Here is a 16,087-nt window from a genome sequence, read left to right as displayed (position 1 = left end):
GCATCTGTTTTCAAGTTATATCATTGTTTGTTTGCCAGCTAACATGAGGACGACAGCTTCGCACCACCAAATCAAAAGTCTGTTAGAAGCATGTTCCTGTTACATCAAGTTAACATGACACTGAGTGACGTCTCGGTTGTGGCTCGTAAGCACTCAAAGGCTCAGCGGGGGACAGGCCTCCATCGAGTCTGCCTCATTCGACTCTTCCATGAGCCCATCTGTGGTCACGCGCTGGTGGACGCGAGGCATACAGACGTTCTCCTGCTCGATGGAGTCTGCAGAGCTAATGAGGGGACATGCATTGTCTAACAGACCTTTTAATGGACCATTAGCAGGGAACGCTTGGCTTCCACATATTTCAGAGACCAAGACAAACACTGACTGACTCCACAAATGGAGGAATGGCAAAGCTCAGCTCTGAGGATGAAGAACGAGCTGTTTTCTGAAAAGTTCTTATGGGATTATTGGGAATGAATCGATCGTTTGTTCTGGTTGTGTCCATGTGGGCTGGAGCACTTATGAAATCTGCATGTTCTGGCTTAGCACGAAACGTGATGTTGAAAACACATCATGGGATACGAAGACAAGCTCCTCTCGGTGTTTTAATGAGTCATCCTTTTACCGTGTCTGCCAAGGAAATGTTTGACAAAAGCAAAGAGCAGATTTTACTTTAAAATGACTTGTGTCCAAAGACCTATCAGGTACTGACACAGCACGGGACTTGCCGCAAGGAAGTAAATTTCCGAGTGAAAGCGTCTTTACCGGTCGGTAACTTTACTTCAGACAGAAGCGGGCTGTCTGACAGTAGCCCCGCCGCTCGCGACATCCTTTGACATCATACAGTGGTCACGTGCACACAGTTCCCTGAACTAAACAACTTGTCAAAGTATGTTCTGTGCACCTTCTGAGAGAACAGTCAGCTTTTGTGGGCGGAGTTTGGAGGAGAGACGTGAACTGATATGGTTGTCAGTCAGCATCAGTCAGAATTGCTTGCATTGGATGTTTTTTTTTTTTCTTTAAATCTTTTTGCAATGTAGCCTATAATAATCCAACAGTTTTCTTTTATTCGTGTTTTTAGCTTATAGGCCTAATGTGGAATGACACTTTTTAATGAAGTGTTTTGTTTTAGGGGTACAGAGTAACTTACATTACATTCTTTTAGCAGTCAGTTATAGGCCTAATTAATATAGGCTATTCATGAAGGGAGAGGGCTCAATTTTTTGTTTGAATTTACTTTGTTTTGCTCAATTTTATATTAAGTTGTATTGTATTTTATTGAAAAGCAAGACAAATTATAAAAAGCACATTTTGACTATTCAGTTTGTGCAATAGAGAAAAAAATAGCTTAATAAATAGAAGAAATGCAAAAAACCATGTTCGCTGTTCGGTATTATTTGGCCTTCGGCCAAGTGTTTCACATCATGTTCGGCTTCGGCCAAGAATTTTCGTTTCGGTGCATCCCTAATATTTTCCCATCCATCCATCATCTATTTATTCATCTATGCATCCATCCATCTATATTTATTTATTTACTCATCCAACCAGATATCCTTTTATTTATCTGTCCATCTATTCATTTACTCATCCATCTATGCGTTTATCTGTCCATCCATCTATCCATCCATCCCTTTGTCTGTCCATCTATCCATTTGTCTATCCATTTATGCATTCATTTATCTATCTCTCTATCTATCCATCTATTTATCCTTTTACATGTCTGTCCATCCATCTATCCATTTGTCTATCCATCTATTCATTTGTTTGTCCATCTGTCTATCCATCTATCTGTCCATCCACATGTCTAACCCTTTATTTATCTATCCATATATTCATCCATATATATTTATCAAGCCATCTGTTTATAAATGTATTCATTTTTATCTATCAGTCCATCTGTCTATCGTCTATTCATCGATTCTTCTACCTATCCATCTATTCATCCATCCATCTGTCTGTCAGGGAGAGTGAGAAAAGAAGTAAGTACAAAGAGAATGTGGTACAGTACATACCACCAGCTCAGTGAACATGGCGTCCAGCTCCTCGGTGGGGGGCATGGGCAGGGTGGGCTCCATGGTCTGTAGTGTAAAGTTGCTGTCATGACGGAGGCGGTAGGTGATCTCGGGATGGTTGTTCCTTTTCAGACAGCAGCAGAGGAAGGAGAGGCCCCGGCCTCCTCGCTTACGTGGGGCCATCATGGCCAGAGGCCCAGCCAATCGAATGTTTCTTGTTCAGCTACGACCCCCTGCGTGAAATCAAACACAAAAAGAAAATAAGAGACTTGTCTTTTTTTGCAAGCAGCTTACTATTATAAAAAAGACAAAAAACGCAAAAAAGGAACCGCAAAACAGAAAGCAAACCTTCACCCAGTGCTATTTGCAGTCTTTTGTCAAATGAAGAATCATGTTTTGAATGTAAAATGTGAGACTTCATGTACTGAGTGTACATTCCGAACTAACAGGTTACGTTACCGCCAACCATTTGCATTCACAAAGATATGCAACGTAACATTATGACTACATAAAATCTTCCTGAAATGAATCCCAATCAAGACATGTGTTCACAATAAGCGAAGACTGTCTGTGTCACCAGTCTCATCTTCTGCACGAACCAACCTGTCTCCTCCACCCAAGCCGTATGATCTGATAAACCATTATCCACAATCTCTATTCTCTACATGATCTCAAAATCCTTGTAAACCATCAACACACAGCCACAAGAATCAACACGCAGAGTGCAATGTAAACAGATAAAACATCTAAAAAAGCATTTACACAACACTATTAGGTGACACACTAAACCTTGCTTTATGTGCAGTGGAAGCCATTTACATTTATTTATTTGGCTGACGGTTTTATCCAAAGAGACTTGCAGTGTATTTAAGCTATATGTTGTGTCAGTGTCAAACCACAACATTTGCGCTGCTAACTCTATGTTGTACCAAATGAGCTACAGAAACCGTCCCAAATTTCCCTCATACACATCTGAAGACATGATCTGTGCCTGTTGACCCTAAGCACTCAAACAGGCCTGTCTTTACAAACAAAAATAAACCATATGCACCATCCCTTTTTCCATATTAGGAATAAAATTGAAAGTCGCCATGCCAAAATCTATCAACTCTATCTTGGTTTACTTATACCTGCATTTCTCATGATTTAATGACAACACCAGCCTGGGCTCCAACACAGAAGGCCATCACGACCTAAAAGTCAAACATAAACCCAACTCAGAATTTACGGTCAGATCCAAAAGCTCCAAGTGACCAGATGTTTTCCTTTAAAAATCCAAGGAAGCGACGTAAAAGCTTCAATGGCCTGAGGATTGGCGTGGAGTTTACAGTGCGCGTGTGTGTGTTTGTGTAAAGTCTGCTTGGAGTCTTTGACCCTGACGGGCAGGTTTTTAAAATCAGATCTAAATACAGATGCTGTGCCTGCGCGGTTTGACCTTATGAATGTTTGTCTGCAGTCAAACAGGAGCACGTTTGAGGAAGCAGCGGTTGAAAACTGAATCCAACGATTCCCAACAACACTACGTGTGCCTGAATTTCAACAGCAATGTGTGGTAGCTACTTTAAAATTGGATTTGCAGAGCTACAAGAGTTATTTAAAGTTATTAAACTATTGGTTTCTTGGGTTTTTATCTTTAAACACAAGAACGTGTTCTTCTCTAATTCTCATTGAAGACCACGACTTCAAACATAAATCGTAAATCTAATTCATCCTCTTCCAGTCAAAACACCAAAGCAGGAAGCTGGTCATCCAAGATCTGGACACTGAGAGACCCAGCGATTCCCATCTGTGAAAATACAGAAGCTACGAGTCACGTCCAGCTGAGAGAGAAAGAAAAAGGGAAGGAAGGAAACAGGGAAAGCAAACAAAGAGGAAAATATCAGCCAAATACAGAGGAAACTATTGTCCGAGCGGTTAAATGAAGGCTGCGTCATGCTGTTTACACTAACATGGCCTTGTGGCATTTTCCAACAAGGAAGAAAATCCCGATTCTCACACTTGAACTATTTAGTCGTGATAACCCTGCAGACACAGATGTGCGTCTGAGTAAGCTGGGAATTTTCTCACCGCTGGGTTTATTTCATTGTGTGAAAATAGCTCGATACTGACTCGTCTGTCCAAAGACCGGTGGGCGACTTTTTTGCTGTAGGCAGAGACCACACACTCTTCACACCATAGGAATGAACCCCACGTCTATAGTTAGATCAACGGGACAACATACAGTACATTTTACTGTTTGCTTATAATATTGTGAGCATTGGACTGCAAAAAACAGAACATAAGAGATGTTTTCACAACATTGCATGCAATGGATGAAAGTAAATAATGTAGACGGCAAGCACACATGTACACCCCCAGAAACCACTGTAAATCATTTAATCCCGTCTCACTGGTGGATGTCCTCATCTTCAAACTTTGACCCACAAACACGGCTCAGCAAATGAATAATGAGATAACTCCATTTTTATTATGTCATCATGTTTTTATTGTGTTAGTTAGCTGTATATTTTGAGTTATTGTGGCTTAAATCAAAACAAACCAACTGCAGTTTGATTGATATTAATTGGAATGCACAATAAAAAAATCATGATTTTTGAAAATTTAAAAGAAAAGTTATCTCATTTTGGATCCAAACTCTTCAAATATTCTCTTCATTTCAAACATCATACATTACAGCGGTTTACAGTATCTCTCAAAGTAAAAAATGAGCGATTTGAATCTAAACATTGTCTAGATACAGTACAGGAAGTGGAACTGCTTAAAATAATGAATATACACTCCAGAAAAGCCCTACATTAAAAAGTAGAGAAAGTGACAAAATATACTAAAGTGTTAATTTAAACAAAAAAACGACCTTCTGTTCCCTCTTCTTTCAGCGCCAGGGCTCGTGGAAAACCGCAGTCAGTACAGAGACAGGTGACTAAAATATTTACAACTAAAAGAATAAAATTCAACAGCTAAACGAAAGCAAACATGTGCTATGAACTGAATGTAACATTTTATCCCTAATAAAAAAAATGTCAGAGACCGTTCCCAAAGCCTAAATGAAATAAGAGTCTCCCCGTGGCTATAAAACATATGAAACAGCCGGTTTGTTTTCAGAAAACCTGAATGGACTTCTATTGAAGAATTTGTAGTCGCTACAGCTCTGTCCTTGTCTGAGAGAATTCACATGACTTTTATCCTTGAAAGGGGACTTTCTCTCCGACACTACCTCACGGCATCAAACAAGAGTCAAAACATTCCCAGCATCCCCTTCCAAGCCAGAACAACTCTCAGAGTTTCTTTTCTTTTCTTAACCCCGCACAGACTCTTTTCTGTAGTTCAGCATGAAACGCTCACCATACAGACACCACAAACTTTGTTTTGTATATATTTTAAAGCTGTAATCCATAACTTTCGCATTATCAGCATCTCTGTGAAACACAAAATTGCAGATTACGTTGTGATTTATCTATATGTGGGTTGAAGTCAAATGATGTCAAACTGACATTTCCAGAGAGCTCAACTTATAAATCATTATTATAAGCCCACAGTTGTGGATAATGGTAAGGAGACTGTTGTTAACACAGTTTTTATGTACTTGCCGAACAACTGATTTTAGTTTATTTAAAAAAAAGAAAAAAGTTACAGATTGCAGTTTTAGGTTGTTTTGTTTTTTGTAAGCTCTTACACACTGTACCATTTTATAAATGCAGATCTAAAGCTTAACACCAAAGCTTATCAAAAAATATTCTTTTGCTGCCAAGAAAGCAATGTTGTTTTATTTTTGTTGAGTAATTAAATAATTGTATTCTTTCAGAAAATAAACACCAAGATTAAGAGGGGTTACTAAGGGAAGGTAAAGCTGCATCTCTCTCTCTCACTTATTCACCAACAGAGTGAGCAACATATGCCAACCCAACCCACGTCTTTTTGCCCCACCCTGGTGACCGCACTCCAGCAGGGTGTGTCCTCAAGTTCACTACAGTTTTACACCACACGTTCACCTCTTCCATCTGATTCACCAGACTTTGTTATATAAGCACATTTCTATCTTTATGAATGACTGTATTGATCCTGCAGCCAGATGCAAATCCCATTTGCACTGGGCCACGAGTCAATGCATGACGGGAATACACGCCAAAATTATACGAGGCGCGTTTACTTTTCAGCATGTACCGGAAAAAAACTATTACCTCAAATCAACTGCAAAGCTGACGCATCTTTTCTATGAAAGTGTTTTTGGGTATATTGAGAGCATCTGTGTAGCTGCAACTAAAAGTAACATCAGATTATGAACCAAAGACACATTAAATCGATACTTCTGTTTGGGTTAATTCTGCCTACCTGCTAAAGTGAATAAACTTTTGGCAAACTTATTAAAGATTTCATGCATCATAATAACCCCTTACTGTACGTTTTCTCTTAATTGTACTATTGTTGCCTTGTCCTGCACACAGTATTCGTCATAACTTGTGGTCGTGTACCATCCACTTCCCCTGCTCTGGTTTCACATCACAGAGTACTTTGCCCTGCATTGCCGGCACTACGTCTGGAACCTTTTTAAATCTAGATCTGACCTGTTTCTGGTTTTCACTGGCTGAGGATGGAATCGACAGGACCACGTGTGCTTCACGTTACTGATCTGCATCAGACCAACCGCTTTAAGTAGAAAAGCATATTTGTTTATCAGTCAATTGTGAATCAAATGAGCCGATCTGACATGCATGCTTTAAAAGCAATATCAAGAATTTTAACAACGAGTTAAACGTGTGCATTCTCGAAATATACATAGACATGCGTTTGTGTGCATAGCCGAACTGCTGTAATGGGTTTCATTAACAGTCTCGCCTCATTCAGGGAACAGTCTAGAGCTTTTGGGCTGTTGGATTTGTAAAGAGAGAGTTTCCAATGAGGCACACAACTCTGTGATGTCATGGGAAATTCAATGCATTCAAGAGCAATTTGCATTTTCTTTCTTCTCTGGTACAACTACTGCGACAGAAACAAGATATTTGGAACTGGGGTCTTAACATTAAATCGTGTAAAAATGAGAAACGCCATCAAACAAAAACGGTGCATTCTCTTACCAAAACAACATGTAATAAATGTTAGGATACAAGTATTCTGAAAACAGCAAGTTATGTGAATTTAATATGGTCAATAATATAGATGTCAATGTTAGTGGACAGCTTCTTCTGACTGTCAACATTAGGGGACCATGTTCATAGTTCATTTTAACTGGTGGGTACTGTGATGAGGGAGGCGTGACGAGAGCCGTGGAAGGAAGAAGCGAGGCCGGGACGCGACTGATAATGAGTGTCAGCTGGGCGTCATTCCGGCCTCGTATCTCTCACGGAGGAGAACGGAAGCATAAAAGGACGAACGGCAAGAGAATACGGCGAGAGAGGACCGGGCCCGGACATTAGTTAAGTTTTGTTTAAGTTTGTTTATGTTCGTCCCCCTCGCGGACGACTGCCGGCTTGTTACTTTTGTGTTTATGTTTGTGTGGCCGGCAGTCGTCCGTGAGGGGCTGCCGGCCTGTTTTATTGCTGTTTATTGTTTATTTATTTTGAATTAAAATGTTTGATTGTTCGCCGGTTCCCGCCTCCTTCCTTGCGTTTTATTGAACCTTATTACAGTTACTACTAAAATGTCCAGAACGTGTGAGATTAGTCAAATTAGTTCGGAGAAATATATTAATAATATTATTGCATGTATCTCAAACAGCACATAAAACTTTGCAACTATAAAAGCGAGAGATTCGTTTCCCATGATGCACCAGCAGTAATATACTGTAGCGTGTCTTCCAGGATTGGGCCTAATGAGGTCTGGCCTGTGGGGAAGACAACAGCACTTTCACACCAGACCTCACGGATAATCCAATGAACACTTGTTGCCTCTATGACACTGTACATTTTATTTCCTGCCTTTGACATCTGCATGGAAAGAAAACAACATTACTGCCGCAATGATATTGAACAGTCCAAACAAGTCTGGGACACTGCCTCTCATTAAAATCTAATCTAATCCATTATTTTGCAACCCTGATCATGTGACTGGGTTTCCATTTTCGGTTTTATGTAATGGAGGTCAACCAGTTCAGCTTTTAGGCCAGTCTAAGTTTAGCTAAACAACAAGTCCTGGCCTTTGGTCTGTTGTCCTACGGTCAAAAACCAATAGATGCTCCTAATGGACAAGTTACAGCATCGACTGCTATTGAACTAATCAAAGTCTGGTATTGACATTTACAACCGTTCGATTTTTTTCTGCATGTTGTGAAGTAAACACACCATATGCTTCATTAAAATGTCTCTATATATCACATAATACATTTCTTCACACAAACATATAATTGATCATGTTAAAACACATTTACACATTCAGGCCTCTGCCTCTAGGCATCCCCACAAGGGTCACAGGCCACACCCCCTGAGAATCAAAATGCCAAACAAAACAAAACAAAACAAAACAAGAAAGGCGACAAGAGAGTAAAAGATGCAAAAATGCTGTCCGTCAAGCACTCAAATAGTTTTCAACATTCAGACCTCCGACACACATTCCACAGGCACGACCCCTATTGCCTCTTAAAGGAACAGTTCACGCAAAAATAAAAATTCTGCCTTCATTTACTCACCCTCAAGTTGTTCCAAATCTGTATACATTTCTTTGTTCTGATGAACACAGAGAAAGGTAAGAATGTTAGCAACTGAGATTTCTGGGGCACCATTGACTACCATAGTAGGAAAAATTGCTTTATCAATTTCTTTGTTCTGTTGAACACAAAAGAAGATACTTTGAACAATGTAGGAAAGCAAACAGTTCTGGGGCACTCTTCACTACCATTGCAATTTTTCCTACTACGATAGCAAGAACTGTTTGGTTACAAGTCTTCCGAATATCTTTCTCTAGTGTTCATCAGAACAAAGACATTTATGCAGATTTGGAACAACTCGAGGGTAAGTAAATGATGACAAAATTTTTATTTTTGGGTGAACTGTTCCTTTAAAGCATGACCCCCAGTGTCAGACTCCTCCAAACTCCAGAAAGCACACGACCTCAGGCATGCGATTTGGCGTTCTACATTTTGTCTGCCAACCCCGAGTCCTGAGCGGTCAGGACTGCAACAAAGTCAAATGCCTATAGAGTTTCCCCAATCTTGAATCTGATTGGACGAGCAAATCGCATCACACTGTTGCTGTCATCAGTTGTCGTCAGGTTTAAACCTCATCCAAATATCACCATGGCGATAAACAAATGCAAGGAGCTACTGAAAGGTCTAAGATATTACAGTATCACAAAGAACAAACCAAGAACTGTCACATGTCATATAGATAAATGATATACATGCTGTGTATAGTCGATTAAGCATGAGATTGTGTCACTTGGCACACCCACAAAAGAAATGTACACCTGTTTCATTCCATTCAAAACACTTCCTCAGCTTGTGACTATTTCCCGAGTCACTTAGCTTATAGCATGAGACAATAAAGATTCACAGACACCGGTTCAGCCGGGGTGAAGAACAAACATGAAACCTAAGTGCCTTTTAGTGATCTGGAATCTTCGCAATACAACATAACAACAGGTTCCCCTGTCAACAAGAACAAACCCATGTGAGAAAACAGAACAATCCGACAGCTCACCTCTCAAAAATGCTCATCCAGAAAACATGCCCATGTGAAATCCAGGCAGTCAGCGAGAGCTGTTGGTTTCAGCTCTGAACGTCACGGTGTGGGAAGCACGCAGCCCACAAGAGCACTTACATCTCTCAGCATCAAATCACAGAGCGAGAAGAAAAGCAAATAAAAGTCCCCCAGCTCAAAACATCGATCGCCTCAAAATGCTCAATCCTCTGTTGATCGCAGGAATTACTGTACAATATCCAAATGTAAACTCAAAATCTCAGTGCTGTGAAAAAGTGCACCGTACATAGTCAGACAGATGTTCCCGGTCAGAGCGGGACCACCCTCTTTCTCCAATGACACTCCTCCTCTCTGCACTAACCAATAGGACTGAGTTTGGCTCCGCCCACAGATCCGAGCTCTGCAGTACAATACAGTGTTGTACATTGTTAAGAATCTTCTATAAACATATTAAAATACCAACAGTGAACTAATCCTTGCAAACAAAGATGTTTACTTTATGACTGCCTCCAAATAAAGCTCGCTTTGTGGGTGTAGTGAAGATGGCACACAAATTAAGGAAGATTATGTAAGATTATTATTTAGATTTCTCATAATTCTGAATGTCCATAAGTGCCAGTTTATAAACCTTTGGGTTAAAACAGATGGAGAGCATGATTATAAAGCCAAACAACTGTCACAGAGCATATTTTATTTCAGATATGTAATGTTACAGATTATTTCCTTTGTTGTTGTTGTTGCTGTTGTTGTTGTAAAAAGCATTACCAAGTTCTTACCATTTAAAGAAGTTCACTCAAGATAAAAAAATCTTTCTTTCAAACTGTTTGACTCTTTCTTCTGCAGAACACAACAAATATTTTAAAGAACGTAACAAACTTCCTTTGACTTCATTGTATGGACACGAGACCACTGAGACATTTCTCAAAATATCTTCATTCTGTTGCACAGTAACAGAGGTTTTGCTTTTATCCAAAGGGACTTACATTGCATTATCCTATACATTTGTTTCTAAGTATGTGCAATCCCCTGGGATCGAACCCACGACCATGCTCTTACCACTGAGCTACAGGAAAGCAGTTTTAAACAACATGACATGATAACAATTGGTATCAACAATTGATAACTATCCCTTTAAGACCAAAATAACATAATAGCTTCAAAGGAAAAGCACACTAACACCCATCACAGTCTCCATTCACAGTGAAGATACTATATCACATTTGGGACATTCACACATATCTGGACATTGATCATTCAGTTACCATCAGCCCCTATCACTGCAGTGAGAGATCAATCACAGCAGCTGACATCATCAAAGCGACCCATCGACCAATCAGCTGATGGAAGCCACTACGAGTCACGTACACACAGAGTGACTGGTGTCCTTCCTCGAGCTGTCAGATTCAGAGAACAAATCCCTTCGTTTTCCCAATTCATTTGGAAATCCTAGTTTCCAGATCAAATTTCCAGCCGGAGTGCATATGGCTCTTTCCTGTGCATTGTCCCAGAGGTCAGGTTAGGGTCATTGACAGGAAGTGTCGGTACTGCTAATGGTGATGAACGTCTGTCGACAAGCTATAGATCGTGAACTTTGATCTTTTGCAGTGGAGCGGCTTTTTGCTTGGCCAGCACAACAAAAGGGAGCATGTGAGGTCACAGTCTGTAAATTTTGTTTATGTTAACATTTTTATGGAAAATGGTTATGTACTGTATAACTCATGTTTGGTTTAGGGCTGCACAAAGATTAGTCACAACTAATCGAAAGCAAAATAAAAGTTTTTGTCTACATAATATATGTACTCTATGTACTGTGTATAATAATTACATACTGTATGTATACATGTGTATATATAAATACACACCCTTGCATGTATAATTTTATGGAAAAATATATTTAAAGATTAAATATGTATATATAAACTAAATTATATACAAATATAAAAATGTATATACACATATAAAAAATATTTCTTAAATGGGCAATATACATGAATGTGTATGTATTTATACTGTATATACATAATCTAATCGCTGTGCAGCCCTATGTTTGGTAAATAATTTTGTTGTCATTTAGATACTTAAAGAAAACACGTGAAGCACTGAAAAGCAAATTAAAAGTATTGCAATACTTATATAAAAAAGCGTCTGCCAAATGCATTAATGCATGTATACGATCAAGGCAAACATTATAATCAGTTTGTGGGTTCCCTAAACCCTGAGATCGAACCCATGATATTTGCGATGCTTCTATTGAGATACAGGAATTCATCATTTAGAGTGTTGGTTTGTTGTATAAGGACAAAAAATTACAGGAACGGTTCACCAAATAGGAAAATTATTTTATCATTTACTCACTCTTACGTCATTCTAAACCTGTATGACTCTCTTTCTTCAGTAAAACACTAAAGAAGATGTTTTAAAGAAAGTTGGCAACCAAACAACATTGACCCTCATTGACTTTCATTGTATGGACACAAAACCACTAGACACTTATCCCACGAGACGAGACACGAGACTGGGTTGACGAGAACGAGACGAGATTTTTAGACTTTTTTTAAAGAAATCCTCAATGATGAAATATACAGTTCTGTACAGTAATGAAAACTGGACGCACCACAACAAAATGTGCACTCGCACAAATGCTCCCAAAAATATTGGGTACGATCCCATCCCTTACGAAGATTTACCATGGTTTTACTACAGTTAAAATTGAAAAACCATGGTTTTACTACAGTTAAAACCAAAAAAAAGCATGGTTACTGTAGTAAAACAATGGTTATCACAAAATAACCATGGTTTTGAAAACCATGTTTTTTGTCAAAACCATAGTAAATGATGGTTACTGTAATAAAACCATGGTTTTGCCCCAAGTAATCAATCCACCAAAAAACTGGTTACTACACTTGCACCACAAAAAAAACATGGTTAATTTTCGTAAGGGATACTTAGAAACAAATGTATAGTATAATGCAATGCAAGTCGCTTTGGATAAAAGCGTCTGCCAAATGCATAAATGTAAATGTAAACAACATAAGTGTGAGTAAACGATGACAGAATTTTTATTTTGGGGGTGAACTATCCCTTTAATATAAATAGGCCTATCTATCATCCAACCCTTATAAATAATCATCCATCCAAAAGGATCATCCAAAGCAACATGGGAATACATGTTGTGCTTATGAATTCCTTATGGGACTCAAACCAGCAACCTTCCAGTAAGCCCCCCAGGGCATTAACTGCTCCACCTCACCACCCTCAGAGAGGAAGTAATAACCGCCTAGACTCAGGTAATGAGTTCAGGTAAAAAGAAAATCTTTTTCTTAGGGGAGTTCCGTCCCATACCGCCAACATAGCAGCGTCAGCCTTTCATTAAACCCCAACATATCTAAACACCCACAGCACGACACGGAAAACTCCTCAGCATGCAAAGCATTTGATTAGATACGAATAAATGAAAAACAAAGTGTGATCAGTCAAGCATAAGGTGTGGCTTGTTCGTTGTCACAGTATCCTCTCCGAGCGATTTCTCACACCCTAGAATGTTGAGTAGAGATCGGCAGGTGTGGAAAGCGGGTGTGCCTGATGACAGGACGTACACCACATTGACCCATGGGTTTATGGGTAATCTGCAGAGGGGTAGTTCATCACCCACCTCCGACCTTTACCCGGATTATGCCAGAAGAGTCTCCGTGCACTTTTTCACACACTGTATATACCGTAGTGAAGAAATAACTTTCCCTTTGGCCGCAACCCTCTTACGATGGAATGAATAACAGCCTGGCCTGAATAAATCCTCAACGCACGGCCAATGGAAAGTTACCCCACGGTATAAAGGTTGCGTTTGGAAAGGCCAGCAAAAATCACTCATCTCATTTACACAAGAGTCGCATCAACACACCCACTCATTACACAGCAAAAACCTCTTATGTGGCCATAAAGGAAGGGATATCCTGTTTCCTCAAAGCAGAAGGCAGAAAGTCCCTGTCCAAACAGACCATTTCCAATTCTAATAGATATGCCAGAGACCACTACTAGCGCCTGAAAGGAACAGGGTGGATTCACATGGACGCCTGTCCAATTCTGACACAGTGTCCTCTTTATTCGGCACGGTCCAAATTTAATCCATTGGATTTAAGAAAAATTAAAACCTCATGTTCGAATAAATCGCGCTTTGTATTAGCTATACAGCTAGGTCAACACTTAGGTCAACACTTCATGAAGGAAAGATTTCTTCATCACAGGCGTGTCACTCGCAGGGTGTGACAACTCAGAACCTCACCCTTAAGAAACAACTGTGATTTATTTACACTTAAACATATAGCTGTATATTTTGAATTATGACAAAAAAAGCAAGCGTTGACAACCACCATTTAGCTGCTTTTGGAGCTGCGGTTATGTCAGACAATTTATGGAAATAATTAAGTCTGAGACATGACCAGGCTTTCCGTAAGCCCACCGCAGCTATTATCCGGCTCATTAAATACTGCAAGAAGTGAATAAATATAACATTAAAAACAGCTCTGGCAAGAGGCGGTACACCTCAAAATGTTATCATTTACTCACCCGCGTGTTGTTATAAACCCGCATGACTTACTTTCGTCCATGGAACACAAAGAACAGATTGTTATGAAAAGGCAGACTCGGTCACCATTCGCTTTCACTGCAGCTTTTTCTGGACAATGAAAGTGGATGGGGACTGGGGCTTCCAGTCTCAAACATTCTGCCTCTCCTTTTATGTTTCATTATTACAGAAAGTCACAGGCATGGAAGGTGAGCAAACTATTCTTTATTTATTTGATCTCTATTTCTACCTGCAAACATTGCTTTATATACCATATTTATTGTTGCTCTTAAAGGGATAGTTCACTCAAAAATAACACTTCTGTCATGTTTTTTTACCGTCATGTTGTTTAAAACCAAAGAGGATATTTAGAGAAATTTCTCGGTAGTTTTGTGTCCATGCAATGGAAGTCAATGAAGCCTGATGTTGTTTTGTTACTAACATATTTCAAAATTTCTTTTTTTGTGTTTCGCAGTCATACAGGTTTGGAATGACATGGGTGTGAATAAATGAGGATGACATTGATTGGTGAACTTTCCCTTTAAGACAAGATGTCATATGTTCCTCCATTTGGACATCACTTTTCATAAAATGATCTGCTTAAAGACATAGATTTACATTTTAGGGTGAGCTATCGCTTTGAAGAGAATAAAGAAAACTTTGGCAAGACTGCTGGCACAAACTGTCATTCTTTTGTCCGTAGTCTATGGGATGCAGCTGAGAGCTCTGCCGCCTTTCTTCAACGCCGCAGGATAATGTAGTCAGTTTTCCCCACCATTAGTGTCTAATGTGCACCCCGAAGGGCCTCTTGTAGTTGCCAAACCAAAGAAGCACACTGGCTCACCCTGGTAACCGAAAGGGCAATAACCCCCCCCCCACCCCCGAGAATTATACTACAACTGGCTACTGTTTGAAAACACCCACCGCATGTGCCGGCACCAATCCAGAGCCAATTAGAGACCTTCAGACGTGATTGCATTTTCAGTCTCAGCCGTCTAGTTGGGGCCGTGCATTTCCACTTTAGCTACAGCCGCGTTTGCACACATTTCATGGCCTACTGATATTTTGTGTTTGCACTGGCATGTCACAGACATTCTCTTCCGCTAAGCTAGCTTGCACCCTCAACTCTCCAACACAACATTCTCCAACATCTTTGTTTCAATTCCCAAGTCTTCCTGGTGTAAAAGAGTTCAAGGTTATGGCTTGTTGCGGTAAGCCTCTGATGTAGATTCAAGGACAATGGCCATCAGCGCCCACCATTAACATTTGCTGAATCCATCATTTAACTTTGATTAAAACCTAAACCATGTTAAAGCACTTGCAAAATTGGCTTATGAAACAGAAGATTTGTCATTTTATTCCAAGAAAAGAGAAGAATATAAAGTCTAAATGACAATTGGGACAACAACAGCCAAGTGTTTTATACTATTATACTATTTAAATCCCACAAAGATAACCTGAGTTATGATCACTATGGCCTTAAGCAACACATTTAAAAGGACAGTTTATCTAAGAAAAAACATTATTCCATCATTTTATCACCCCCATGTCATTCCTAACCTGTATGACTTTCTTTCTTCTATAAGATATTCAGAAGAAATCAAAAAAATTTGGAAAGAGAACAAAGAAAATCCAAAGTCATTACAGGATATCTAAACTGGCACCTTCCACCAAGTAGCAGGATCAAAGTCTACTGTACATACCTGCTCAACACAGCAAGGAACCTTTATGAACACCAGTCAAACAGAAGATCAAAAGAGAAAAGCTGTTTTAAACAGACACATGTTTAGTCTGCCATAGTCTTCATCCAGTACCTCATGGATGACGTATTTTTGTAGGCTAACCCAGAAGTAAGTGCCGCGCTGGTTTCCTCGACCGAAAGCCTATGC

The 16,087-nt window shown here is 39.6% G+C and overlaps 1 protein-coding gene across 3 annotated transcripts in view; it reads right to left on the bottom strand.

Annotated features, from left to right (window-relative positions):
• Positions 1–16,087, bottom strand: part of daam1a (dishevelled associated activator of morphogenesis 1a) — a 44,622-nt gene that overhangs the window by 23,493 nt on the left and 5,042 nt on the right. The window contains exons 1-2 of one of the 3 annotated variants that reach the window (XM_057343690.1): positions 9,638–9,922; positions 2,010–2,242 (exon numbers count right to left, since the gene is read on the bottom strand). In XM_057343690.1, coding sequence (XP_057199673.1) covers positions 2,010–2,195 — 186 coding nt within the window. In that variant the 5' untranslated portion in view covers positions 2,196–2,242; positions 9,638–9,922. Of the gene's footprint in view, positions 1–2,009; positions 2,243–9,637; positions 9,923–16,087 lie in introns of those variants that run through there. The other 2 variants (XM_057343692.1, XM_057343691.1) reach the window with 2 other exon arrangements.

Source organism: Triplophysa rosa, linkage group LG10 (genome assembly GCF_024868665.1).
Source record: "Triplophysa rosa linkage group LG10, Trosa_1v2, whole genome shotgun sequence".
Taxonomy (NCBI): domain Eukaryota; kingdom Metazoa; phylum Chordata; class Actinopteri; order Cypriniformes; family Nemacheilidae; genus Triplophysa; species Triplophysa rosa.
This window is presented reverse-complemented; position numbering and strand designations above follow the sequence as displayed.